Source organism: Suricata suricatta, chromosome 1 (genome assembly GCF_006229205.1).
Source record: "Suricata suricatta isolate VVHF042 chromosome 1, meerkat_22Aug2017_6uvM2_HiC, whole genome shotgun sequence".
Lineage (NCBI taxonomy): Eukaryota > Metazoa > Chordata > Mammalia > Carnivora > Herpestidae > Suricata > Suricata suricatta.
Window position 1 is genome coordinate 155636548 of NC_043700.1, and position 27443 is coordinate 155663990.

Sequence of the window (27443 nt, forward strand, 5' to 3'; positions counted from 1 at the left end):
CCCAGCTTTATGGTTTCATGAGTTAAGGAGAAGAGTAATCTCTTCTATTCTAATGTATTTTATTTAAAACTCTTGCAGTAATATGATGAGATGTTAGTGGTAAAAACAAGACAAAAGCTAATTGACAGAGAGAGAGACTTTCTGAGTCAGAGGGCTATTTTGCTCATTCCTGGTCTAGGAAACAATCTGTTTTATTGGGCTTAGACCGTGGATGTCTTCGAGTTTACTATCCAGAGATTGTTAGGCACAATTAACTCTAGGAGGAGGCACCTGTCATTACCCGGATCTATTCTAGGGGAGATTCAGAGACTTTCTTCACAGGGATGAATTTACTTTCTATGGTCCCTGGAGAAGGTATTTGCAAAGCAATCCACAAGCTTCTGGGCCAGGGTGAGTTGATGCTGTTTAATGGCTGTCAGGAATTACTGGCTGGATCATGAAAGGCAGAAAATGGGAGGGGATTCTGGGAACAGGGTATTTAGAGCATGGCCCCTGTATCTACACCACCAACTCTGTCTGTCTGCTTCCTCCCCGTGCCTAGGGCCTGCACAGGGCTGCTTGGGAGCGAGGCCCACATGGTTTTATGAGTGTCCCAGTACGGAATACTGGTGCGAGGACTTGACTTCTGAGGGCTGGGAAAGCTCTTGAGGCTGGTAGAGCTTGGTCAGCAAAAATTCTACTCTCGCCTCAGCCACAGGAGAAGTTCTACATAAAAAGTAACTAAAACGCCTTCTAACTCAATGGTTTTCTCCTATACTGTTGCTGGCATTTATAGAGATAGTTTTCCCTCCAGAATAAAGGTTTTTCATGATTTGTAACAGAAGGGGTGAAAGGTGGCTCAGGCAGTCAGCTCCCTAAGAAGGCTTTTTGGTTTTTTTTTTTTTTTTTTGCAACCCATCAAAGCTTGCAGTTGGGGAAAAATATGTTGCTCATTGTTATCAATAAAATTTAATCCTTTTTGTAACCTGTGATTCCCACTTAGAGGCTTCCTATACACCACAGCCAGGATGCAGAAATGCTTGATGGCCACAACACCGCTTGCTGTGAAAACCGTGTTCTAACTGCTGAGATCCGCTGTTTCTATACAGAGCCGACTCCACCAAGCCTTCCTTAGGAATGCTTACATTCAGTGGATTGAGTAGTTTGGGGTGTTGGTTACCAGGTGAGTTAAGGAATTGCATATTATTTCTGTTTATAATGAGGGGGGGCCTGGGATGCTGTAAAAAAGGGACCTTTTGTATCCTAGACAATTCACTTCCTAGAAACAACTGAGTTGTTTTTAAACATGAGTTCAAATCAAAATAGGGAAAATTGATCAAGCTACAGTGATGTGGTCAATAGTGGTCAATACATGAAAAAAAATTTTTTTAAGTAAACTCAAGTCTCAAACCTGAGGCTCGAACTCACGATGCAGGGATCAAGAGTTACTCGCTCCCTGGAAGGTCAGCTAGGCACCCCCATGAAGCAAAGATTTAGTCCTTCAGGGGCCAGAAGGAAACGCGCTGAGGGTTTGTAAATGTAAATATAAATGTAGTGTAACACAATGCTACTGAATATTTTTATAATGCTTTCTCCCTCTTCCTCTGCTTTTTCAATTGATGAGTTTGCAAATGTGAATTTAATATAATGCAATGCTACCAAGTATTTTTTAAGTGCTTTCTCCTTTTAAATTTCTGAACTGAGAGATGTCATTATATTGACTGTTTTGTATTCCTATCTTGTTCAATACTATTGTCAAAAGATAAGACTGTTTCTCGTGCAGGTGCAGGTGTCAAATCAATTATACAGGAAATGGTTTTATGGAGAGCCTTCTTTCTTTAAAAAACAGACTTCAATTTCAAGGAAAATGACAAACCAAAGTTAACCTAAGTGCAGATTTTTCTTTTAACCTCAAAACTTGAAAAAAAGTCTTAAATCTAAATGGGGATATTTTTGCCATTACATACACTTAACTTCAATTAACTAAAAATTGAACTCTGACACACATAATTAAAATGCATTTTATTGCAAATGAAAAATATACAGAAACATTCATTTAAAATTTGTAAACTTCCTAAAATGCACAGTATGCATAAACATTTGAAAAATAGAAAATTTCAGGACTACAGAGTTTATTCCAAATATTTGAGAACATTTCCTATATATTCATACAAATTGCTTTTCCACAAAGTTTTGTTAGAACGTGAACAGTGCATTTAGTTCAGTTTTATAGGTTTGTTTTTATTTATTTTTTCGGTTTTATTGGCTTTAAGAAAAAATTTTTTGTTGGAATAATTTTGTATTGTTGAGATAGTATAAAGATTTTCATTTGGATTATTTAACATAAGCTAATGTGACACATATTAAGAAAAGATGAAGAATGTATGACAATTGGCAATAAATGGTACTTAACTATCTAGTAATAAGACTACAAGAATCAAAATGTTGATTCAAAGAGAACTAAATTCTATTAAACGCCTCATCCATCAGGTATGATGAAGGGTGCTTTCCAATTGTTTCATTTAATACTCTTAAAAAAACAAAGGCATTAATTTAATTTTGTGCTGCTAAATCTAAAGGGTCTTATAAACATTCTGCAATCTGAACTAAAAATAAAGTCATTAACCATTTCCTCTTAAGAATAAAATTACGAGTCAAAAAATGGAACTTATACGAATGAAATGAAACAGAATTATGGAAAGCTTTTAATTTGGCTGTGTGAAGACAGCTTTGTAATCCTTAATGACCCATGTGCAGACAGTTATATAATTAATCTTTATATCTATGTGAGACAATGTATAAATATTAAGATATATACATATATGAAGCCACCAGTCAAGACTAACATAGTCTGAATATAGAGATCCAGCATTTTATTTCTTCTTAGACAATATTTCCCTATTTGGGAAAAATTATTCTTAGTTTTAGATTAGCAATAACATTTTAGTTTTTTGATGCATATACCCGCCAGGGATTTTTTAAAGAGTTTCAAAAATATTTCATTGTTTCTCAACATACTTTGTTAAATCTTTCTCAGCCTTTCTCCTGGGTGTATGTGGCAATACCGGTTTAGTTTCCAGTCCAAGATCCACATAAGTTCTTGTGTTCTGTGAACCTTTAGCCGGGGGACACTACACCAAGGACAAAACTTCATAACAGGTGACATTTAAGAAATACCTGACACAATTTCACTAGAGTAGAGAACCACCACAGCCTCGGGGTGGATGTCACGCATTTCCTCACTGAGAAAGTGCCCTGGAGAAACCAAGAGAGTTTTTCAACGAGGGGAAAAAAACTTTAAAAGAACTTCTACAATTTTTAAACACTACCTTTTCAGAAAATAGGTTTTTTGTTCATAGCTTATACAGCTGATATACAATTAAAGTGAAACAGCAATCGACAGAGTAAACACGTACTTGACCTGAGGTATCAATCCATGTCTCTTCCATGGATTATCAGTTTTCAAGAATTAAAACGCACTGAGTTGCACTCGACACTGAAAAGTGCTGAAGAGATGATGATGGCCCTTTACAACTTCACAGGCCTCTCTGGACATCCCTGGGGACATCAGTCCAAGCGAACAGAACGGCGAAATGCTAAAGTCCATTTAATAGAATTCTAAGTAATAGAACTTACCATTATGACCCAGGCTGGACTTGAGCTAGATTACAAACAAATAAAATATCTGATGTTGGAACAGAAAAATCCAATCAACCTGAAGGGTTTTGTTCTTTTTTTTTTTTCCCTTACTATCATAACTTTTTAGTTGGGATTTTTGTTTTGTTTTTGATGGAAATAAGGTTAGTCTAAAAATAGGTAATTTCTTTCCCATGAAATCAATGAGTGAGAAGATACCTGTCCATACACATTAAAGGCCACCAGAAATGTTATTCCTGCTGTGTGCTTAGAGACAGGAAAATTATATGTAAGTTTCAATATTCAAAAGGTATTTTTCTGGAGTAGTCCCTGAGGTCTCAATATTTTGTTTTCTAGGAAGTTAACTTCCTTTCCTATTCTCCCAAAACACTTATCAATAAAGTGTATAGAAAATGTGGTCAGGATGAAATTCAACAGAAAAAGACAATCTACCACTTATCCTGGTAGGATATGTATATTTTTGGAAAGGTTAGTAACTAATTATAATTTTCTTCATAAGGATGAAAGTGCCAAATTTCAAGGGAACAATTATAATAACTCATTCAGGTTTTTATAAAGATTTTTCTAATTGTTTCCAAACAGTCTACTCTTTGGGAATTAGACATGTGAGAAAAATTGAAGTGTACAATATAATCTTAAAATAATGTACCAATTTACATTTACAGACTATACAAACATCTCTACGTCAACAGGAAAAATGACCTTTGGGATGATAGTAAGAAAAAGGGACGTGAATATGAGGAACTCCAAAGCTGAAATCATTTGGTCATCTCCAGAAACTCAATTTTGTCTCATGTTCAGGTTTGAGTTAAAAGAACCCTGGAAAGTAATCATTTGCATCCGTTTTTGTGCAAAGAAAAAACGCTGTGTTTCACTTAAGCATTTCTCTCCTTCCTCCATTCTCCCCTTTGGAATTGGTGATAAGTTATTTGCTCTGCCAATAAGTTACAATTCATAAGCCTTCATGGGCTCTGTGTCTTGTGCCTTCTAACTCACCAAGGAGATTTCCAAAGCAGGCTTATGTTTTCTTCAGCACTCACTCTTCAGCTGTCTAGTTTGGAAAGAAAGAAAGTTACGGAAGGGGAGAGGAGAGAGAAGTGACCTCACTTCTCAGTTTTAATACTTGGAAAAGATGACTCATCAGAGAATGATGGTTGCTACTCGCGTATCAGCACATAGCTAAGTTTATCTACGAATTACTAAGAACAGCAGCCAAGGAAATGAAGAGCCACCTGGCAGAGCCAAAGATATTGTGACCAGAAGAGTAACTCAGAGACTCATGTAACTCTTGAACTTCTGTTGTGCTCAGGGAATATTTCAAGTTTGTAGAAATGAAAAACACTGGAAGTCTTCTGGAGGAGGCTCCAAACCTTGATTTTCAAATTTGATGGCTAAAACTGAGGATTGTTTGGGGCGTGGGGGAGATTCACATCTAAATTATTAGTTAGAACTTTAAAAATGCCAGCTTTCCTAATAGGTCTCCCAAGAATCAGGTATTTCTTGTCCTCTCCGAGTGTCTTGTATTGGCTAAAGTTTGGGGTTTTTAGAGACTTTGATCATCAATCCTGCTAAACAAAGTAATGTCATCATTGTATCCCGGGGTTGAATATTCTGCGTGCTCCAGTAAGACATATTTGTCTTCACTGCCATTCAGTGAGAGGACCTCTTTCCGTGTAGTGGATGTCAGGTCACTCCAGGTAATGTCAGTGTTCTTAAAAGCATGTAGAAGAAAGATGCCATTGATAATGGTGAAGAAGCCACTCAGGGTCCCGATGATGTCTCCAGCTTTCATACCATACCATTCTTGGAATAAGATGGCGGAGCAAGTTACTACCATGGACGTGAAGAACACATAATAAATGGGAGTCACGAGAGATGTGTTAAAGGTGTCCAGTGCCTTGTTGAGATAGTTAATCTGTGTTGTCACTGAAAGCACGAGTACACCCAACAACACAAAGACCAGTGGGTGCTTATAAACTGGCTTCCATTCCAGTAGTTCCTTAATGGCAATTCCCAGGCCCTTGACAGAAGAAACTGAAAATGCTCCAATCAATGAACAGATTGAAATGTAGACCAATATATTGGTCTGTCCCTTCCTGGGAGCCACGATCAAAATCAGCAACAAGGAGATCACAGTTATGATCACGGCAAAGGAAATAAAGCCTGTGTGTAAGAAAAAAGAATTAGAATTCAGAAAATGCTGACAGGATCATATCTTTATGAAATCCTGTTGGTCAGGAGTTTTGAGGCATAGGTGTTTCAGAAAGGGAAGTGAGATTAAATTAAAATAACAAAACCAAAACAACAATTTACCAGCATGGCTCTCAATATTTTACAATGGACTATCACAAACATACCTTTTGAATTTCATAGCTAACACTATGAGGTATGCCAGCTGTTGTCTGACTGAGTTTTTATTTTCAGAGAGGGAAAGTAGCCACAATTGGGGTTGGAACATATGCCTTTTGCCTCTCCTATTCCCCCTCCTCCTTTCATGTGTAGAGCAGAAGCATGGACAGAATAAGTTGCGTCACCTTTACAGAAGGCTTGTAATATAGTCAAACCTTACTGTGTCTCACAACCCACCAGGAGGCTTGCAGGCTTTTACAGTATTAACACAAATTCATCTGATGAGGAGAGAAAATGGAACAGAATCTGAATAAGGGTTCCTTTTGGTTGAATCACAGACCTGGGTCTCTCAATTTCATTTCCATTTCATGCAAAGAAGTGACTTCCTCTTCTTGTGGGGCATGGATAACCATCACAGTGGACCCCAATATACTTAACATGCAGCCCATTTTGCCGTGAATGTTCAGTTGCTCATTTAAAAAATAGGAAGACAATACTGCACTGTTGGGAGAAGAAAAACAAAATCACTCATTCAATTAGCTTTTGATCCCATAGCAACCCAGAAGTCACACTGTGGTAGGTGCCGCCCCGTGTCCCAGTCTCCAGTTGACTGATCTGAGTACACTACATGATGCTGAAAAACCTGACTAGTTTTAAAACTCAGAAATGATGATCAGTCAAATCTGCTTAACTAAAGAGTTTTCACAGACATTCTATATCCCTGTAATCTTCCCATGAGGGGTCATTCTCAATTTCCCCATCTTCTATAATGCGAAGCAAAATGGAAGGTCTTTTACATCCTACTGGCTTGATACATTTAGGATATCTGTGCTCATAAAAGCTTCAAAGACAGATACATGCCTGAAAAAGAATCACTCTCCTCAGGGCTGATACTTGGCTAGTACACACGAGTTCAACCATATCGGCTGTCAAAATATTGAAATGTTTCCTTACTGGCTGCTACCGCCCTGATATACCCACTTATCCAACAGTCCACTGCTTTGGTTGTCATGGCCTCAGGAAGTCCTGTCGGCCCCACTACGGACACTAGACGGTGCCATCCTGCTGCTCCACTAGCGGGTCTGCTGTGGTTCCTGCACCAGCCTTCCCTGGATGCCCTGGCACTCCCACCAGGGTAGTATCTGTACCAACTTGCACCCAAGGCTGTGGGCCATTACTCGGTGCCTTCTTAGAGTTGTCACAATGTGGCCACTTGTGAGGACTGCAGTCTCAGCAAAACAGTGCTGCTGCTGCTGCTGATTATCGCTCCTTACACAGTGTTCTAGTGCGCTCTGTGTACTGACTCATTTACTTCTCACAACAATCCTACCAAGAAGGTGAAAAGAAGTGGGTTTTCTACTAGAGGTGGATAAATAAAAGGAACAGAAAAACACAACAAAACAGCTGCCTAACTGTAACAGTTCACGTGCCCACAGAGCACATTCATTTGGGATCATAATAAAGACCATCTCAGAAAAATGAGACGCATATTCTATGAACATGAAAATTACACCTGTTTCCATGACTAAAAGAAACTCAAAGATCTCCGAACATAACTATCCAGCAAATAATGCAAGGCTTTAAGTGAGGGTTGAAGTTTAACCCAAACACTATGCTTTTAAACCCTCTGATAACTGTGGTCATTAACCACTATGACAACAGAAATGATTAAAAGGGCTGCGGCAATGTATTCAGGTGAGAGAGAAAAATCAAGACAGAAAATCCCCTAGCCTCACTGAATAAATGCAAACATAAAACATGATTATTTTATGTTAGCTTGAAATTAGGCCCCCTCTCATATTTTTCTAAATAACAACGACATAATTTATTTCTTGTTTCTACTATTCTTGATTGTGTCTTCTCCAATTAGTTGTGTGATATTTTGTTTTGTGATATGGTTAGCAATATATTTCTTGTGGTTTGGGCTCATCAAGGTACTGACATCTCTACAGAAGCCAAACTCATTTCTCACATACCTTACCAGCACACTCAGAGCGCCCAGCGGGGTGACCAAGGTCGCCGGAGCAAAAGCATAAGCTGCAAAATTCACTGCTTCTCCGGCTCCCACTGGAAAGCAAGCCACAGTATTCACATAAGAGATGGACTTACTGGTCAGAAGAAAAAAGCCAAGGACACAAGCAAAATGGTGGACGTCTATGCCAAGGATATTGACAGATCTGGCTAAAAGGAACAGTAAACTTTTTTGATGGAGGTTGGGGGGAGGATGTGGATAAACTGCACTTACCTGGTGATAGGAACTCAAGTAAGGCCAAAAAATGGTAACAGATGAATACACATTTTAAGTGACTTCAAACAGAGATTTTAGTTACGTCACTACCAAAAACACATTTGGCCACTCTGATAAAATCTAATTAGAGGGAGCTTTAACTGAAGCAAAGAATTTTTCTAGTTGCTCAAGAATACACAAGAATAACAAAAAATAATGTGGCAAATTAGCGTGAGATCTGCTCACTCTGCAGGGGATAGCCAGAAATGTCTACCCCTGGCCCAGGTTGCCAGGCGTCTCTGAACTGCACAAGATCCAAAAGCACTTTAACAGGACTTCAGAAGCTCGAGGAGCTGCAGAGGGCTGCTCCTGCAATCTTTCTCTCCTCTGAGGAACTCCAGACCTCTGTGAAATGATTTCTGTAGTGAGGGAATATCCCTCTAAGAACTACACTCTTGTCTCAAAGCCAAATTATTCTTATGGGTCACGAGTGAACACTTGCCAACAGAAGGCAATATTTCACGAGGGCAAACCAAGCCAAGAAAACATTTATATTGTAGAAAGAGCTTCTGGAACAGATAAAAACCACCAGAATCCTTTTTCTTTTTCCATCTGCTGCTGCGTCCCAGCCTTCCCCTCTACACCCCAGCCAAATCCATAGGAGAACTCAGCTTGAGGGAAATATCACAAAACACATAGAAACTTCCAGAACAGAGCAATTAGGAGACTGCTCTTCTAAGAAGAGCCATAGCAGTCTTCTTCAAATATTAAGCTCTCTTGAATACTTGGTATTATTTATATTCGTGTCTCTTACAGACAGCTTTCCAGGAAAATATTAATTTCATGATTGAAGTGCTATGTGCTTGTCAGTAGAAATCTCTAATGTTGTCGACTTCTGCTTTTCTGTCTTCAATACTAGTATGAACTTTGTATATGATGAGAATAAAATTGTAAATATAGGCATATAATATTCTCCTTATATCTTCATCCTACTGTGTGGGTAGAGAGGTGGGGAGACACAAGTAGGAAAGAGAGAAAAGCAGAAAAAAAATCATCCAAATCTCTCTCTGAAATCTCTCCAGTACATCCTGGTCAACTTTAATTTAAATGAAGTAAGAAAACAGAAAACACCTTAATAACTGTAATTAACTTAACTTTTAAATTTAATCACATTTAAATGGTTTTTATTTACCATCTTTTTAGATTCTAATGCTAAAGGAAAGTTATCCAATTCCTGTGCATAGAAGGACCACACAAGTACTGAAATGTGTTAGTTGGTGTGAGAAAACAAATGGAAGTTTTAAGTCTTCTCGCTGCAGAGGAAGATGACTAGCAGGAGGTGTGAAACTACAGTTTATAAGCTCCTATCTTTGGAAGTCTTAGGTTTGGGATTTCAGAGGAGTTAGGTGAGGACATAGAAATCTGCAAAAGTGGGGCGCCTGGGTGGCTCAGTCAGTTAAGCGTCTGGCTTTGGCTCGGTCATGATCTCACAGTTCATGGGTTCAAGCCTCGTGTCGGGCTCTGTGCTGACAGCTAGCTCAGAGCCTGGAGCCTGCCTCAGAATCTGTATCTCCCCCTCTCTGACCCTCCCCTGGTTGCGCTGTCTCTCAAAAATAAATTAAAAAAAAAAAACTGAATTAGGAGCAGGGAAATATGGGAAGAGGATGTTTTCCTCAATTGTTCTGGGAAATAAAATATTTAAAAAATGGGAAGTTTGTGATAAAATACAAATATTTCAGATGTTAATTTTTTTCTTTGCATTCTAAGACAGGATTGAGAATTTGAGGGTACAGGGAGAGAAAAGGAAAAATTAATTCTAAATATATATATACACACACACACACATATATATATATATGACGTACTTTGTATGTAAGACAATGTGTTATACCCGCACAGAAATGTCTAGACTTTAATGCCATCCTTACCAGGAAGATAAACTAATCAATTTTGAGCAATCCCATGTAATTTATCATTTTACAAGCATGCACTATTTTCAGCAGTACAGACTTACTTGAGAGTAATCCTGCCCACCAGAGCCATTCCTTGAGGTAAGAATGTCCACCTTGTCCTAGGAAAATAAGAACAATTAAAACGAAGTCCTGAACTGGAGGAGGAAGATCAGAAGAACCGACTGCTAGGAAGAGTAATGCCATATGGTTGGAAGAGGCGAGACGTAAAGCCAACTCAGCATAGCTAGTCTTTAGCTTATTTACTTGCTCATTTCTGAAGATCTTCTAGGCTTTCGGTTATGTCTTCTGATTTTTATAGAAAGTAAGTTTTCTCATTTGCAAGAAAACTTTATTTAATTGTGAGGTTAGTGTATTTATGGCAACCAGAGATGTGGACACAGACTATTAGAACCTCTAAAAACCTTGCTTCACCCACAGTTAAAATTAAAGACAGAAAACCATTTATTGTAAGTTACATCAGTACCTAATGACGACCTTGAAGGGAAGAAGATGGTGGACATTCGAGTTTTTGAGATTTTGGATAGTCAGTCAGAGAACAAGTATTAGCTGGTAGGATTCTCCTTATTCTCTACTTTGACATCATGAAATTGAGTTTTTCTCTAGTCTACTGAAAAGGATAAAAAGCTTTCCTGAGATATTCAAAGAGTTATCTTTTCTTTATTGTAATCTGTGACCTAAAGTCATTGCTCTGTTTGCTATGGAAAATGGAATTTTTGACCAATTCAATATACTTCATCCTGTGTCTTTGACCTGATCTTGCTACAATTAAACAAAACAGGGTATATTTGCTGTGAAGATTATTTTGCAAGGTAGTTTGTAGTTTATTTATTTAGGATTTTCTTCTTATAAAATGTGCAGATAATTAAATTGGAATACTATAATCTCATAATCTGTCTTTAAAAAAACATAATAATGGGGGTGCCTGAGTGGCTCAGTCGGTTAAGCGTCCGGCTTCGGCTCAAGTCAGGATCTCGTGGGTTTGAGCCCTGTGTTGGGCTCTGTGCTGACAGCTCAGAGCGTGGAGCCTGTCTTCTGATTTTGTGCCTCCCTCTCTCTATGACCTCTGCTCAAACTGTCTCTCTCTCTCAAAAATAAATAAAATGTTAAAAAAAAGTTTAAAAAACATCATAATGTATCACAAATATTTTTCTCAAATGATATATCACAAATAGTATATCATAATATTAATGGTTGAATATTATTTCAAAATCTGGCATATCATTATTTACTTAACCTGTGTGCAACTACACACAGACACATACACACACACTGAGTTTCTAGTTTTGTTCTCATTACATAAAACCTTTAAAAAATATCCTGGTACGTGACTATAGATGACTATATATGATGTTCACTTCTTAAGATAAATTTCCAGAAGTGAAATTATTAGGTTTTAAGACAGTAACAGATTTAAGCTTTACCAAATTGCTCTCAGGAAAGTTTGTACCCATTTATGCTGCCTTCAGCAATGTTTGGGAGGGCTATTTATTTACCAAAGTCCCTTTGCAAGAAAAAAACAAAACCTTGTTAAAATGGTAGACAACCACCCAGGAGCTCATTGTTACATAGCTGTTATCTCTCTGGGTACTAGTGAAATAATATTTACTTTTACCTGTTTATTCGCCATTTGCATTTCTTATTTTGTGAGTTTCTTATTTGTGCATTTTGCCTATTTTACCTTAGGGTATTAATCTTTTTCTTATCAACTATAGTCACTATATATTGTAGATCTTACTATCCTTTGTCTGTCATAGATTTTGGAAACATGCCACACCCCCCCATGTCCTTGCTTTTTATTTTTAGTTTCAGTTAAGATGTTTCCATATAGAAATTTTTCTTTTTTTTTTTTTTTTATCAATTTAGATAATCTCTGCCTTCATATAGAATAGCTTCTTCCTTTACCTGTATGGTTAGGAAGATCTTCTTTTAGGTTTTTTGAAAAAATCATTTCATTTTAAATTGCTGAATGGTATGAAGTAGAGCTCCTAGATTTTTCTCCTCTAATTTTTGCTGATTGTCTTAACACTTTCTAAAAAAGTTTATTTATTTATTTTGAGAGAGAGAGCGAACTCATGTGCCTACCCTCATGCAAGCAGGGGAGGGGCAGAGAGAGAGAGGGAGAGAGAGAGAATCCCAAGCAGGCTCTGCATGCTGTCAGTGCAGAGCCCTATGTGAAGTTCAGTCTCACGAACTGTGAGATCATGACCTGAGCTGAGATCATTAGTCATGCGCTTCATCTACGGAGCCACCCAGGTGCCGACTAACACTTTTGCTTGAATAATCTATCCTTTCTCCAGTGAACTGAAATGCCACTTTAAAAAATCGTACATTAAATTGTTATAAGTACTTGGATCCCTTTGTAAATTTTCAATTATCTTTCATTTTTTTGTCTATCTTTTTTAGTGTCGGTACCAAACTGTCTTAATTACTACAGCATTATAGTATATTTTCTTTCTGATAGTGCCAATCTCCTCCAATAGTGCTTTCATGAACTTGTTTGTGCAATTTGTAGTCATTCATCCATATGAACCTTAGAATAATATTTAGCTCTTCTATGATATTCTTGATAAGAAAGAATAGAAATGCATGGTTAGTGGAGGGTAGCCAAGCTGAATTACTTGGCATGTGAAATGTCACTATAATAACAGTAACCTAATTCTGCTATCCATTTATTGATTTAACAAATACTTACTGGGTGCCAAATGCTATGCTAGGAAAGGTTCCTGCTCCTGTGAATCTACTATCAATAAACAACAAATAATAAACGTACAATGACAGATCTTTTAGGTACAATGAAGGAAACCTTTAGTGCAATGATAGAGAGTAACATGGCAGGGTGGGGATGGTAAGGGACATGTCCCAGAGCTCCAGGGACGGTAATATTTAAGCTGAAGTCTGAAGGACGAGTCAGCCAAATGAGGGGCAGGGTGAAAAGAGTTCCATGCAGAAGGAAAAGTCCTTGAGATGGCAAAGAACTTGGTCTGTTCCAGGAACCAGAGAGAAGTAAGTGACAGGGAAGGTAGCAGAAGGTACAGCTGGAGAGGCTGCAAGGGCGAGTTTACGCAGGAGGTCAGAGACTGCGGGAAGGTGTCTGGATTTCATTCTGAGTGCAAGGAAAAGCCACTGACGTGTTTTAAGCAGGGAAACAGTATCTGACCTTGAACACTGAAACCACACACAACAGCTATGAAAGAAGAACTCAGTTCACAATCTAAACCTCTGAAACAAGAATTTTAGTTTCACCCTAAAGGAGACACAGCTGGCTCAATCCTAGACACTGCAGAGGAGATTTGCTAAACACAGACAGGGACTAAGATAGAGACAGTAAACTCTTACTACTACTGTAGCACTAGGGTCTTACAATAAGATTATTTCTGCAGTTGCTGCAGAAACTTGAATTCTCTAGTTGCATCCATTTCTTACCGGCTCTGGTAACACCCTTCTTGGCCAGTTGCAAGAGGCCCTTCTTTTTCAGTATGAAACTGGAGCCAATAAAAATACTGGAACTTAATGCCAGCACCAGGCCTACATACAGACTGTATTTGTTTTCTACGTTTGCAGAAACGATCAGGTTGCTTATGTTGGAATTCGGGTCCCTGTAGCTGGAATTCAGGTCCCTATAGAGGACAGGAGAAGCCAGCAGCCAGGACACATTTGTGATCTCACACCAGGCCTGGGAGGAGTTCGCACAGACTAGTGACAGCCTGTAGCCTGGAAAAAAGGAAAGAAGGAAATGTCAACAGACACAAAAGGGAGATACATGAATGTTTACCCCTTTTCTGTAAGAAAGAGAAACCCATGTGGACAGTACTGAAACCCTGTTTTCACTGCATGAAGGGAAGGTCCTGGGAGGTAGTTCACAGTCCCCTGGACACATTCCATCTGGCTCACACAGGTTCTTAAAAATGTTTTGGAAACTGTTCAGTTGTCATCCTTTAAAAACAAGAGATTTTACCTGGGAGTCTGACTTTCTCTTATAAATTACAGAATCTGGTCAATACTTACTTGGTTCCTCGTTCCAGCAAAACATCAACCTGATTTGTGCTCAGCGTTCATCACAGTTCCCCGCACACACCTTGTTCCTGCTCATGATCAGCATGACTCCTGGAGAGCAGTGTTTACTTATTTATTTATTTATTTATTTATTTATTTATTTATTTATTTTTGAGAGAGAGACACACACAGACAGAGCATGAGCAGGGGAGGGTCTGAGAGTGAGGGAGACACAGAGTTCAGAGCAGGCTTCAGGCTCTGAGCTGTCAGCACAGCACCTGATGCAGGGCTCGAACCCACAAACTGTGAGATCATGACCTGAGCTGAAGTCGGCTGCTTATCTGAGTGAGCCGCCCAGGCACCCAGGGAGAGCAGTGTTTATGATGCCTGGGTGTGGGGACCAGCAGGGGAACCCATCGGTCACTAACATATTCAGTGGGGTGTGAACTGTGCCTTTCAGAAAACGTATTTAAAAGTGAGTTTAGGGGTGCCTGGGTGGCTCAGTCAGTTAAGTGTCTGACTTCATAACCTCATGGTTCCTGAGTTCGAGCCCTGCATCAGGCTCTGTGCTGACAGCTCAGAGCCTGGAGCCTGCTTTGCATTCTGCGGCTGCCTTTCCCCCACTCTCTCGCTCTCTTTCTCGCTTTTTTTTTTTTTTACATTTCAGAAATCTTAAGGCAAAAGACAATTTGACCGAATGACGTCTTAGGAATAAAACTTTGATACTGGATCAGTGCCTCCCTGGCATTATGCAGTCATCTGAATTTACCGCTTACAAAGTTAGAAAACAACCATAAAATTTAGGCCTTAAAAAAGGTAAAATAATTGAATTCAGTATATGTGCTGCTGAAGCGAGCACTAAAAAAATAATTTAATTCAACTTTTTGTGATTATTATTTCACTTATTTCTTATAATTTGAAAATGAATCAACTGTTTCAAAATTCTAGAAGCATCAATTCTAAGTCAAAAATGCTAAATATTCCAAGAAGAATTCTATGGCTGTAGTGATAGTCTGTAACATTGAGGAATTTTCAGGCAAGTTGTTTCAGTGAGAATTGCTACAAATTTTCAAACAAGCTAGCCCTTAGCAGTCTTGTTCCAGTCACTGTTCATCTCATCTAAATCCCAAGAATGGAAAATGATTTTCATAGTAAGAACTTCCATTCCATTAACTCCCCGAGAGAAAAACTTTGACTTGACTTTCCAGTGAATTCTATGGCGGCACTGGTGTTACTATGTAATTAACATAACCATTCCAAAACTTCATCTTGGGAAACAGTGTGGGCAGGTCTCATTCCAGTGAAACAATATTCTTTCTAAGCTGTTGACACAGCAAAATGTTTCCGACATTTTAGGGTATGTGGGGGCAGAGGGAGATAAGGGAAAGCAAATAATCTTTGTTGCATTTTCTAAGTTCTTATTGTGAACCATAGATATTAATGCTGCAAATCTTATGGCAGGAACAATAATAAAAATCTTGTCTAGTTTCTGACCTTAGAAAAATGGTTTTATGTTTTGGGTGCATGTAGATGAGACAGCCTACAGCAGATGTGACTGAAGGAGGAACTGGGGGTGAAGGGCGGGTTGGTGGGTGTGGGGTGACGTAGGGCAGAAGGAGACAGGTGGGTGAGGTACAGTGAGCGGGCGGAGGTCTGCAGAGTGTTTCAGAGGAATCAGATATCTGAGTTGGGCTTCTGAAGATTCTAGTAAGCAAAGTAAGTTAAATCTAAACTTTATTCAACATAGAGAAAATCTATTACATTCATTACATTTTATCTTATTCTTTAAATGTTTATTTATTTGTTTTTGAGACAGAGAGAGAGAGTGAGCACGTGTGCATGCCAGGAAGGGACAGAAAGAGAGGGAGACACAGAATCTGAAGAAGATTCCAGGCTCTGAGCTGTCAGCACAGAGCAACGTGGGGCTGGAACCCACGAACTGAAATGAGGGATCATGACCTCAGCCAAAGTCGGATGCTTAACCAACTGAGCCACTCAGGTGCCCATCATTATATTTTATTTTAACAGACACTATAATACCCCTCTAAAATGATAGTACCATTTCATACTCCTACAAGCAGGGAGCATGCATTAATTCTTTGGTATGGTTATTATTAATTTGTGTAAATATTGAGTAATTAATATTTAGAAAATATGTGTCAGTTATAAAGAAAAATAATTCAATATGCACCAATGTGTCAACTACCCAATTTAAGAAATAAAACATCTCTATCATTATCCTTGAGTTCTTGTATAAGATCCCTTTTCTTTACCAAAAAAATAAAAAAAGATTTCCCTTATATAACTGTATCTTTAGAAAATAAACTATTTAGTTTTGTCTCTTTTGCACCTTATAAAAAAATAGTCATACAGTAGGTTCTTTGGGGACTTGCTTTTTTTTTGAGATTTATCAGTGTTAATGCACCTGGATACAGGGTTTGTTTTTGCCCACTTCTAGAGAATTCCACTGTATGATTATCTCACAATTTTTCTATTTTACAGTACGTGGACATTTGGGTAACAGAACTTTTTTGCTCTTCAAACAGTACTACTAAAGCTTTTAGTTATGTTGAAACATATATAATTAATTATAGCTGACAGTTTTTGACCCCATGAAAATAGCAATTTCATATGGTTGAACTTGATATGTATCTTTTATGTACAAGTGTGAAAGTTTGCTTATACACACACAACTTAAAAATTTAAAAACAAAGTAAAATTGTCTGTAGGATTGTATCCTTTTCCTCACCTTGAGCTCTGTTTCTGTCTATAATCATGGGCAAGTAGGGTATTGACTCTTTTTTTAAATTTATTTTTTTTAATTTACATCCAAGTTAGCATATAGTGCAACAATGATTTCAGAAGTAGATTATTTTTTTATAATAGTTTATTGTCAAGTTGATTTCCATATAACACCCAGTGCTTCTCCCCACAAGTGTCCCCTCTCCATGACCATCACCCCCCTCCCCTTCCCCCTTCAGCCCTCAGTTTGTTTTGTTTGTTTTCAGTATTCAATAGTCAGAGGTAGATTCTTTAATGCCCCTCACCCATTTAGCCCATCCCCCCTCCCACAGCCCCTTGAGGAACCCTCTGTTTGTTCTCCGTATTAAAGAGGCTCTTATGTTTTTGTCCCCATCCCTGTTTTTATATTATTTTTGCTTCCCTTAAGTCGATCTGTTTTATATCTTAAAGTCCTCATATGAGTGAAGTCATATGATATTTGTCTTTCTCTGACTAATTTTGCTTAGCATAATACCCTCTAGTTCCATCCATGTAGTTGGAAATGGCAATATTTCATTCTTTTTTCATTGCCGAGTAATACTCCATTGTATATATGTACCACTTCTTCTTTATCCATTCATCCATCGATGGACATTTGGGCTCTTTCCATACTTTGGCTAATGTTGATAATGCTGCTATAAATAGTGGGGTGCATGTACCTCTTCGAAACAGCACACCTGTATCCCTTGGATAATTACCTAGTAGTGCAATTGCTGGCTGGTAGTTCTATTTTTAATATTCTGAGGAACCTTCCTACTGTTTTTGAGTGGCTCCACCAGTTTGTATTCCTACCAGCAGTACAAAAGAGATCCTCTTTCTCTGCATCCTCACCAGCATCTGTTGTTGCCTGACTTTTTGATTTTAGCCATTCTGACAGGTGTGAGGTGGTAACTCATTGTGGTTTTGATTTGTATTTCTCTAATGATGAGTGATGTTGAGCATTTTTCATGTCGGTTGGCCATCTGGATGTCTTCTTTGGAGAAGTGTCTATTCATGTCTTTTGCCCATTTCTTCATTGGATTATTTGTTTTTTGGGTGTAGAGTTTGATACTGTGTTTATAAATTTTGGATACTAACCCTTTATCTGATATGTCATTTGCAAATATCTTCTCCCATTCCATCAGTTGCCTTTTAGTTTTGCTGATTGTTTCCTTTGCTGTGCAGAAGCTTTTTATTTTGGTGTGGTCCCAAAAGTTCATTTCTGTTTTTGTTTCCCTTGCCTCTGAAGATGTGTTGAGTAAGAAGTTGCTGCGGCCAAGGTCAAAGAGGTTTTTGTCTGCTTTCTCTTTGAGACTTTTGATGGCTTCCTGTCTTACATTTAGGTCTTTCATCCATTTTGAATTTATTTTTGTGTATGGTGTAAGAAAGTGGTCCAGGTTCATTTTTCTGCATGTCGCTATCTAGTTTTCCCAGCACCACTTGCTGAAGAGCCTGTCTTTATTCCATTGGATATTCTTTCCTGCTTTGTCAAAGATTAGTTGGCCATACATTTGTGGGTCCATTTCTGGGTTCTCTATTCTGTTCCATTGATCTGGGTGCCTGTTTCTGTGCCAAAACCATACTGTTCTGATTATTAAAGCTTTGTAATACAGCTGGAAGTCTGGAGTATTCACTCTTGCCTTTAATTTCCTCATCCCTAAAATAAGAGAGTTTGACTCAATGATTCTGAAGATGCCTTCTATAACTTTGTGATTTGATCATAAGCTATCTTTGTTCCCAGATAATTTACTTACAATCCCAGTGGCTCACAAATGTTGCTGACACACCAACTTTAAATTCATAGACACTTGGAGTTGAAAGACATTTTAAAGAAACCGATGCCACGATTATTAAGTGACTTGCCAAAGCCATGTAGTTACCCAAATCACAGCCAGGTAGCAACCCAATTTCCAGGCCCGTATTCTTTTTATTTCAGAAAAGTAAAAACATAAAGTACAAATAAAGCCAGTTGAAAGTTATTATTAATGTTTATACAAAGACGAAACACTCTGAATAAGTTTTTCAGTTAAAATTTGCCTATAGAGAATAATAATTAAAATTGTCCAGTTTATTACATACAGTAGGAAGCTGGTTCCTAAGAAGTCAATGATTGGGTAAAACTGCATTTTTAATCACTATAAGATACTTCCAGTTTGAAGAAATGATTGTCTTACCACCTATATTATATATTAGTTTGGCTTATTATTCAGCAAATATTTACTCCCTTATACCTCCTGATGTGGGCAGAACATTCTTCCCCTGAGGTCAGGCTGGAAATGAGTTGGTGGCCAACGGGACAACAGCACAGGTGATTATGAGAACAGGCTTCAAATGCACTATTAAGTTTACTCTCTTTTACCTCTGTATTGGTCAGGAATAGAGCTTCCCTAAGCCCCTTCAGCCTGAGCCCCAGAATGAAAACACATGGAGCAGACCTAAACTCCTCTCACATGAAGCAACCAAGCCCAGGTGGACATGTGGACTGATGCAGAGACACCAGGTGAACCCAGATTAGCTCAATCAGCCATTGACTGATCTACAGACACATTAGCAAGAATATATGACTGCTGAGTTTGGGGCTATATATTACATAGCAATAGCCGACTGATACACTTATCTATTCCAATTAGCATACCAAAAAAATGAATCTCTTTATGTTTCCTACAATTTATTCTCCAAATACCAGCCAGTGTGAATCAGATTATGTCATTCCCCTACTTAATTTCCCTCCCCACCCCCCATGACTTTTCATCGCTATTACAACAAAATCTAAACTTCTCATCCTGGACTCTTCAAAAGCTTTACATGCTCTGAAGTTTGCTCACCTCTGAAATTATATTGCATCTCCCTCTCTCACTTATTCTCTGAAATAAAACTAACCATCTTTTCAATCATTGATTCGACAGTTATTGAGTATCTACTGTCTGTGAGGCATTTTCTAGAAACTGGAGATACAACGGTGAATAAAACAGAATTCCTGCTCTCATGTTTATGCTAATGAGGGGAAACAAACATGTAAACTAATAACTACATAATATGTTGAGTTCCATGGAAAGCAGTAAAAGTAGCATAAAGGATTTTTTTTAGTAAAGTGGACAATACTCTCTGCTATGTGTAAATGCAACAATCTTGAGGCAGGAATGTGCTTAAGGCTGACTGGGGTGATGGAAGGGAGAGGGCAGAAGACGAGGTCAAAGTGTGGCAGGGGCAAGATCAGGTGAAATGAGTCTGTAGATGAGAAGCTCCAATCTTGTCATTCTTCCTCTAAAATTCTACAATAGCTCCTTTCTCCAAAATCCCCACCGAAGTCTATAAGGGCCTACAGGATCCTGCCTCCAGTTATCTCTCTAACCACATTCCCTGCAATTCTTTTTCTTTTTGGTTCTGTTTCTTTCATAAGCTAAATTCCTTCTCACCTTAAAGCTCTGTGATCTATGCCTTTGCCTGGGTAGTGACTGGCAAGCTAACTGCTCCTCTTTCAGTTCATACTTGAAAACGGCACTTCCTTAGAAAGGTCTTCCTGCCTGCCCACGCTAAAGGAGCTTCTCAGTCACTTTCCATCATATCACCGTACTGCCTACGAAACAAACTTCTCACAGCTTCGTTATGGCTTCAAAACAGCCTTGTATCCACAGATCTATTTCTTTTTTCAAAATTATTTCTTTTTTTTGCTTAATGTTATTTATTTTTAAGAGAGCGAGTGAGCAGGGGAGGGGCAGAGAGAGGGGGGAGACAAAGTATCACAGGCAGACTCCACAATGTGGTTGTAGAGATCCATGCAAGGCTCAAACTCATGGACCATGAGATCATCATCTGAGCAAAAAATCAAGAGTTGGATGCTCAACCAACTGAGCCATCCAGGCACCCCTATTTCTTTTACATACTCAACAAAATAGTTGTTAAACACCTACCATGCCAGGCACTATGTTAGGTATTCAATACTTTGCAAATTCTTATTAAGCAATTCCTATGTTCCAGACTCTGTTCTAAGAACAGGTGAGATAGTGATAAATAAGACAAGTGAACAGGTCTCTCTCCTCTGGAGCTGACTGACAACTTTAGTGAGAGAGAACTATCAAACAGAAACAAGGGGGAGCAGAATAGGAATGAGAAAGAATCTAGAGAAAATTTGGCATAGAATAAGAATGAGAAATGATTTTGAGCAAATACGGGAATCAAGTCATAGTAATATATCTACATATAAATTCCGTGTAGGCTCGGTAAGAAGAACATGCAAAGTAAAATTGAGAAGATGCTGTTGATTAAAGAAAAAAATTAAACAAGATCTTACCACTATCAGTGTGTTTGGAAGCCAAGTACTAGAAATCAAGAAAAGAATCCCATTTACAATTGTACCAAAATAGTAAGATGCACAGGAATAAACGTTACCAAAGAGGGGAATGACCTGTACTCCAAAAGCTATAAAACACTGATGAAAGAAATTGAAAAGGACACGAAGAAATGGAAAGACACTCCAAACTCATGGATTAGAAGAACAAATATTGCTAAAATGTCAATCCTACCCAAAGCGATCTACACATTTAATGCAATCTCTATCAAAATACCAAGAGTATTTTCCACAGAACTTGAATAAACAATCCTAAAATTTTTATGGAACCAGAAAAGATCCCAAATAACCAAAGTAACCTTGAAATAGAAAAGCAAAGCTGGAGGCATGACAATGCTGGATTTCAAGTTACACTGCAAAGCTGTAGGGATCAAAACAGTATGGTGCTGGCACAAAAAACAGATACCTGGTCAACAGAACAGAATAGAAACCTATAAATAAACCCATAATTATAGAGTTAACTAATTTTTGACAAACCAGGAAAAAATATGCAATGGGAAAAAGACTGTCTCTTCAACAAATGGTGTTGGGAAAACCAGACCACTTTCTTACCTATACACAAAAATAAATTCAAAATGGATGAAAGTCCTAAATGTGAGCCTTGAAACCATAAAAATCTTAGAAAAGAACACAAGTAGTAGCTTCTTTGACATCAGCCAGAGAAAATTCTTTCTAGATATGTCTCCTGAGGCAAGGGAAACAACAGTAAAAATAAACTATTGGAATTTCATTAAAATAAAAATCTGTACAGAAAATAAAAAATCAATAAAACTTAAAGACAACCTACAGAAGGGCACCTGGGTGGCTCAGTCTGGTAAGCAACTGACTCTTGATTTAAGCTCGGGTCATGATCTCATGCTCAATCTCATGCTCGTGAGATGAAGCCTTGGACTAACTCCACAGGAGCCTGCTTGGGTTTCTCTCTCTCTTTCTCTTTCTCCCTCCCTCTCTCTATCTCTCCCTTATTCATGCACAAGCACACATGCTCTCTTTTTCAAAATAAATAAATAAAAATTTAAAAAACCCAACTTACAGGATGAGAGAAGCTATTTGCAAATGACATATCTGATAAAGGGTTAGTATCCAAAATACGTAAAGAACTTACAAAACTCAACACTCCCAAAACAAATGATCCAATTAAAAAACAAGGAGTAGACGTGAACAAATATTTCTCCAAAGAAGATATACAGATCATCAACAGACATATGTAAAGATGTTCATTATCACTTACCATCAGGAAAATGCAAATCAAAACTACAGTGAGATATATCAGAACTGTCAAAATGGCTAAAATGGACAACATAAGAAACAACAGGTGTTGAGGAGGGTGTGGAGAAGAAGAAACCCTTGCGCACTGTGGTGGGAATGCAAACTGGTGCAACCACTGTGGACCACAGCATGGAGGTCCCTCAGGAAGTTAGAAATAGAACTACCCTGCCATTCATGATACAAAAACACTAATTCAAACATATGTACTATGTTAATAGTAGCATTATTTACAATAGCCAAATTGTGGAAGCAGCCCACAAGGGTCCATTGACCGATGAATGGATAAAGAGGATGTGGTGTGTGTGTGTGTGTGTGTGTGTGTGTGTGTGTGTGTGTGTGAATATTAGCCACAAAAAAGAATGAAATCATGTCAACTGCAACGACGTGGATGGAGCTAGAGAGTATAATGCTAAGTGAAATCAATCAGAGAAAGACAAATACCATACGACTTCACTCATATCTGGAACTTAAGAAACAAAACAAACAATCAAAGGGGGCAAAAAAGGGAGAGGGACAAATCAAGAAACAGACTCTTAAGTATAGAGAACAAAACTGATGGTTATCAGAGGGGAGGGAGGTGGCTGGATGGATGAAATAGGTGATGGGGATTAAGGAGTGCATTTGTCATGATGAGTACCAAGTGAGCATGGAAGTGTTGAATCACTACACTGTGCACCTGAAACTAGTATTATACTGCATGTTAACTAACTGGAATTAAAATAAAAACTTATAAAAATAAAAACAATTATGTACAGTTCATTTAAATAGTAGACTAAATAATTTTGAGCATACTGTTTTCTGGAAAATGTTTAGTTGAGAAATTTATTTAATTAATTAATTTATTTTTTACATTTATTTATTTTTGAGAGACAAAGAGAGACAGAGCGTGAACAGGGGAGGGGCAGAGAGAGAAAGACACACAGAATCTGAAGTAGGCTCCAGGCTCTGAGCTTGTGGTCAGCACAGAGCCTGACACGGGGCTCGAACCCATGAACCATGAGATCTGGACCTGAGTCAAAGTAGGACGCTCAATCAACTGAGTCACCCAGGTGCCTCTAGTGCTTAACTACTGTTTAGCACTTTTGAATTTCAGAACTTAGGAAATCAACAGAAGCCTGGAAAAGCAACTTGTAAAAAATGTGGAGGCAATCTTTTTTAGTGCAACAGATAATCAGGTATCTATTACACACAAAAATGAAGTTTTCCTGATAATAAAAGTTGTGTTCACTTGGTGAAATTTTGAGAAATGTTTATGGCATAGAGTCCTTTAAGAGTAAAATTTCAGAATCATTAAAATGAATACCACTGCATCCAACAGAGCCAGAGAATGGGGACAGGCACCTACAGAAAAACAAAGGCCCAAATAATTTTTTGCCTGGTTTGGTCACTAATTATGAAATATTCAATTCTCTGGGCCTTGGTAAAAAGAAGAGAATGACTACCTAATAAAACTCATAGAATTTAATTATGTGTGAAGATAAACTGATACATTTTTATGCAAACCCGTTTTGAAAATTTCAGATTATATACACCAATATGGGACATATCCTAATCAGAACAAGAGAGATACAGCCAGTCCTCAAAGTTTGGAGTTTGCAATTTCTTCCTCTCAAAATTATCACAAGCTGAATCAGCCCTAAAGCCCATCTATGTCATTTTTTTATTCTGTTAGCTGGCTGCACCCTGGAAAAGTGGTCCACTTGGTCAAACCTTTGAAAACCATCAGATCCCTCTCTTTCTCCAGCTTAGTCTCCCTGCTGCCAAACCAGCTCAGAATTCTCCAGCAGAGGCCCTGGAATATAGGGCTTGTCCTCCTTACAGTCCAGTCTTTCGGCCCTTTGTTTCCTTTATCACCTTCTATAGGCCCACGGCACACAATCTTCACGCAGTTGGTGCCTCACACATGATGCGTGTATTTCTTACACTCTATTTTCATGGTGTCATATTTTCATAGTAATAAGCCTCTATTGGCTGCTGGACTCACATGAGATCTGTGGAATATGTGACATAATATTAAAAACCTAAATTAAAAAAAACCCTCATGTGTTATTTATTTATTTATACAAAATTTCAGATTAGAAGGTTTTTTGAAGCATTGATGGTTTTAAGAGTCAAAACCAATGCTTGGGATTAACTTTTTCTTCATGGAAGTCCAAATGGAATAGTCTATCCTTAGATTCATGATGGACTCTTTGTCGTTCAGGCTTCAGCTGAAAAGTTTTTATAACTTTGTCTAAGGGGTCTTCCCTGAGTAAATGTCCCAATCTGAATATCTAATCTAATCTAAATATCTAAATATCCCAATCTAAATATCCCCTGTTCTCTCAAGACATTATCTATGACACCATTCTTGTAATGTCCTTTAAAAAATTTTTTTTAATATTTATTTATTTTTAAAATTTATTCTTGAGAGAGACAGAGCCAGAACATGGGCATAGGAGGGGCTGAGAGAGAGGTAGACCCAGAATCCGAAGCAGACTCCAGGCTCTCAAATATCAGCACAGAGCCCTGACGTGGGGCTCGAACCCACAAATCATAAGATCATGACCTGAGCTGAAGTCAGCCACTCAACTGACTGAGCCATCCACGTGTCCCAATGCTTATTTATTTTTGAGAGAAAGAGACAGAGCGTGAATGGGGGAAGGGCAGAGAGAGAGAGAGAGAGAGAATCAGAAGCAGGCGCCAGGTTCTGAGCAGTCAGCACAGAGCCCAACTTGGGGCTCACACCCACAGACCGCGAGGCCATGACCTGAGCCGAAGTGGGACGCTCAACCGACTGAGCCACCCAGGAGCCCTTTGTAATGTCCTTTTTTATTCATTTGTTTCTTGCATAGTATCTGCCGTCTACACAGTAAGCTGCATGCGAGGCTTACTAGAGTCCAGGACTAGACTGTCTTGTGAATCCCTTCATACCAGCACCTAGGCCAGTGCCTGACACATGGGACTCTTAATATTTTAATGACTGAATGAATGAATGAAAACTTGAGACTTTACTCCATGTCAAGCTCTGAACTGTGTGCTTCCTGTGTAATCCCACAACTGTAAACTATATGAATTATTCCCGATTTATTGATGAAGACTCAAGGAGGTTAAGTCATAGCTGAGAACACTCATGCCAGGGCCTCATCTTTTCCCACAGTTGACCAGAATTCTTAGTTCTCTTGTCTTTCCCACACAATTATAATTAGTCACAGGTATTAAGCACTGAGCTTGAGTACTTCTTGTTGGAACTAAAGTCGTGAGCAAAGCAGAAAAAACCTCTGAGTTCCAAAAGCAATAGCGTAATTCACATGCCCTTCTTACTTACAGATCCTTGGGTAAACAAGGGTGGATGTTATTAACAGTCTGACCTACTGATTTAGGAATTATTTAAACAAAGGTCACACTACCTGACTATCTAGGAAATAATTCCAGATCCAGCTGCTTTGGTAACCACTTCCAAAATCTCAGCTTTTGAGTTGTTCGTGAATTGTTCAGGCATTTTCTGTCTCTTGGCCGGCCTAGTTTTGACTTGTTCACTGCCTTCCTCCTACCCCCAGTTTTTTTAGTTTGAACTCCCACATCAAAGGGACTCTGGAGGAGCAAAGAGGAGAGAAAACCCGGGAAGGGCTCAGCAACTTTGGGAAGGTATTTTCGCCACGCCCTTCACTCCTCCTTCTTCCTGTCTTTAACCAGGTAATTCAGAAATCAGCGTTCCCCTCGACACCTCGAAAACTGTCATTGCGGCTGTGGCACACCCTTCCGGGCCTGTGGCGCGCCCTCAGGCATTCCGGTCCCTACTTCGGTCCCAGCTCACACGCGCCTTCCGTACTGAGACACCAGAAAGCCTGCCAGTGCTTGTAAACACCTGGCAAAGGGCAAGCGGCCTCCTCGCCCAGCGATTTTTCAGGATTGGGGTGGGGGCCGAAACCGCGGCAGAAACAAACCTACGAATGACTGCGCCCGGTTCCCGGTCTCCTCGCTTCTGTTGGGCTCTCGCCTTAAGCAGCCAAGAGGCGGCGGCACAGCGAGCCAGACGCGAGGCTAGCAGGGTGGCAGAAGTTTTCATCTCGAAGACAGAGGAGAGTCGTGGACGGTCCAGGCGGGTCCGGCGCCCTCCCCCGAGGTCCCCGGCGCCTGACCTTCCACAGTGGCTGACCCTCAAAGAACCAGCCAGGGCGCAACGCCAGACTCCCGGCCCGTCCCCCGGCACGCCCTCTGCCCACCGGGTGACCGCACCCTCTGCAAGAGTCTTTCTCAGCCGAGACGTGGGAATCTTCCCACAGCACCCTGAATTTCCCCGTCGCGACGCTCAGCGCGCTGTAATTTACAGGGGTCTGCCTCCTGGACCAGGGGGAGAGCCAAGTGTACGTCTGTCTTTTTCGACGCAGGCTTTCCCCGAGCCTGGCATATTATAGGCACCAACAAGTATTTATTGACTGGCTGACTGGCTGAAAGACTGAATGAGTAAACTCACAAATGAATGCGTTACGAGTGGGTGTATTCATGTCTCTTCCTAAGTACCCGGGACCGCCCACCCGGTCGCATCACCACCCAGATGCCAGCTCCCTCGGCTCGGGGGCAGACACTCACCTTCCCGGCAGGGCTCTCCAGGCGGCAGCCTCACCTGGCCCGCCATGGTCCCCAGACGGGGCTTCCCAGAGCCGGCGCTCGCTCCTCCCTCCACCTGGGCTTCTCCTCCTCCCGCTGGACCGGCGGGTGGAAGCTGCGGGATCTGGAACTGGTGCGCTCTGACTCCGCCCCCGGGCAGCCTCAGCCAATGTGATTGGAGCCTCCTCGCGAGCCACGCCCCTGAGGTATGTGGATGTGAGCAAGTTCCAAGCTCGCAGATTCTGGTCCTGGCTGGAGCCGCGCAGCCGAGAAGCAGAGACTCACCTCGCACAGTGAA

General features: G+C 39.5%; 1 protein-coding gene across 1 annotated transcript; it reads right to left on the reverse strand.

Moving 5' to 3' along the window:
* Nucleotides 1-1984: 1984 nt before the first annotated feature.
* On the reverse strand, nucleotides 1985-27220 carry NIPAL1 (NIPA like domain containing 1). Its single transcript, XM_029932043.1, has 6 exons — nucleotides 27128-27220; nucleotides 13609-13896; nucleotides 10227-10283; nucleotides 7962-8052; nucleotides 6326-6486; nucleotides 1985-5799 (listed from the first exon to the last, which is right to left on the reverse strand). Exons 1-6 carry the CDS (start codon nucleotides 27171-27173, stop codon nucleotides 5180-5182), a joined length of 1263 nt encoding a protein of 420 aa, XP_029787903.1. The 5' UTR covers nucleotides 27174-27220; the 3' UTR covers nucleotides 1985-5179.
* Nucleotides 27221-27443: the final 223 nt, after the last annotated feature.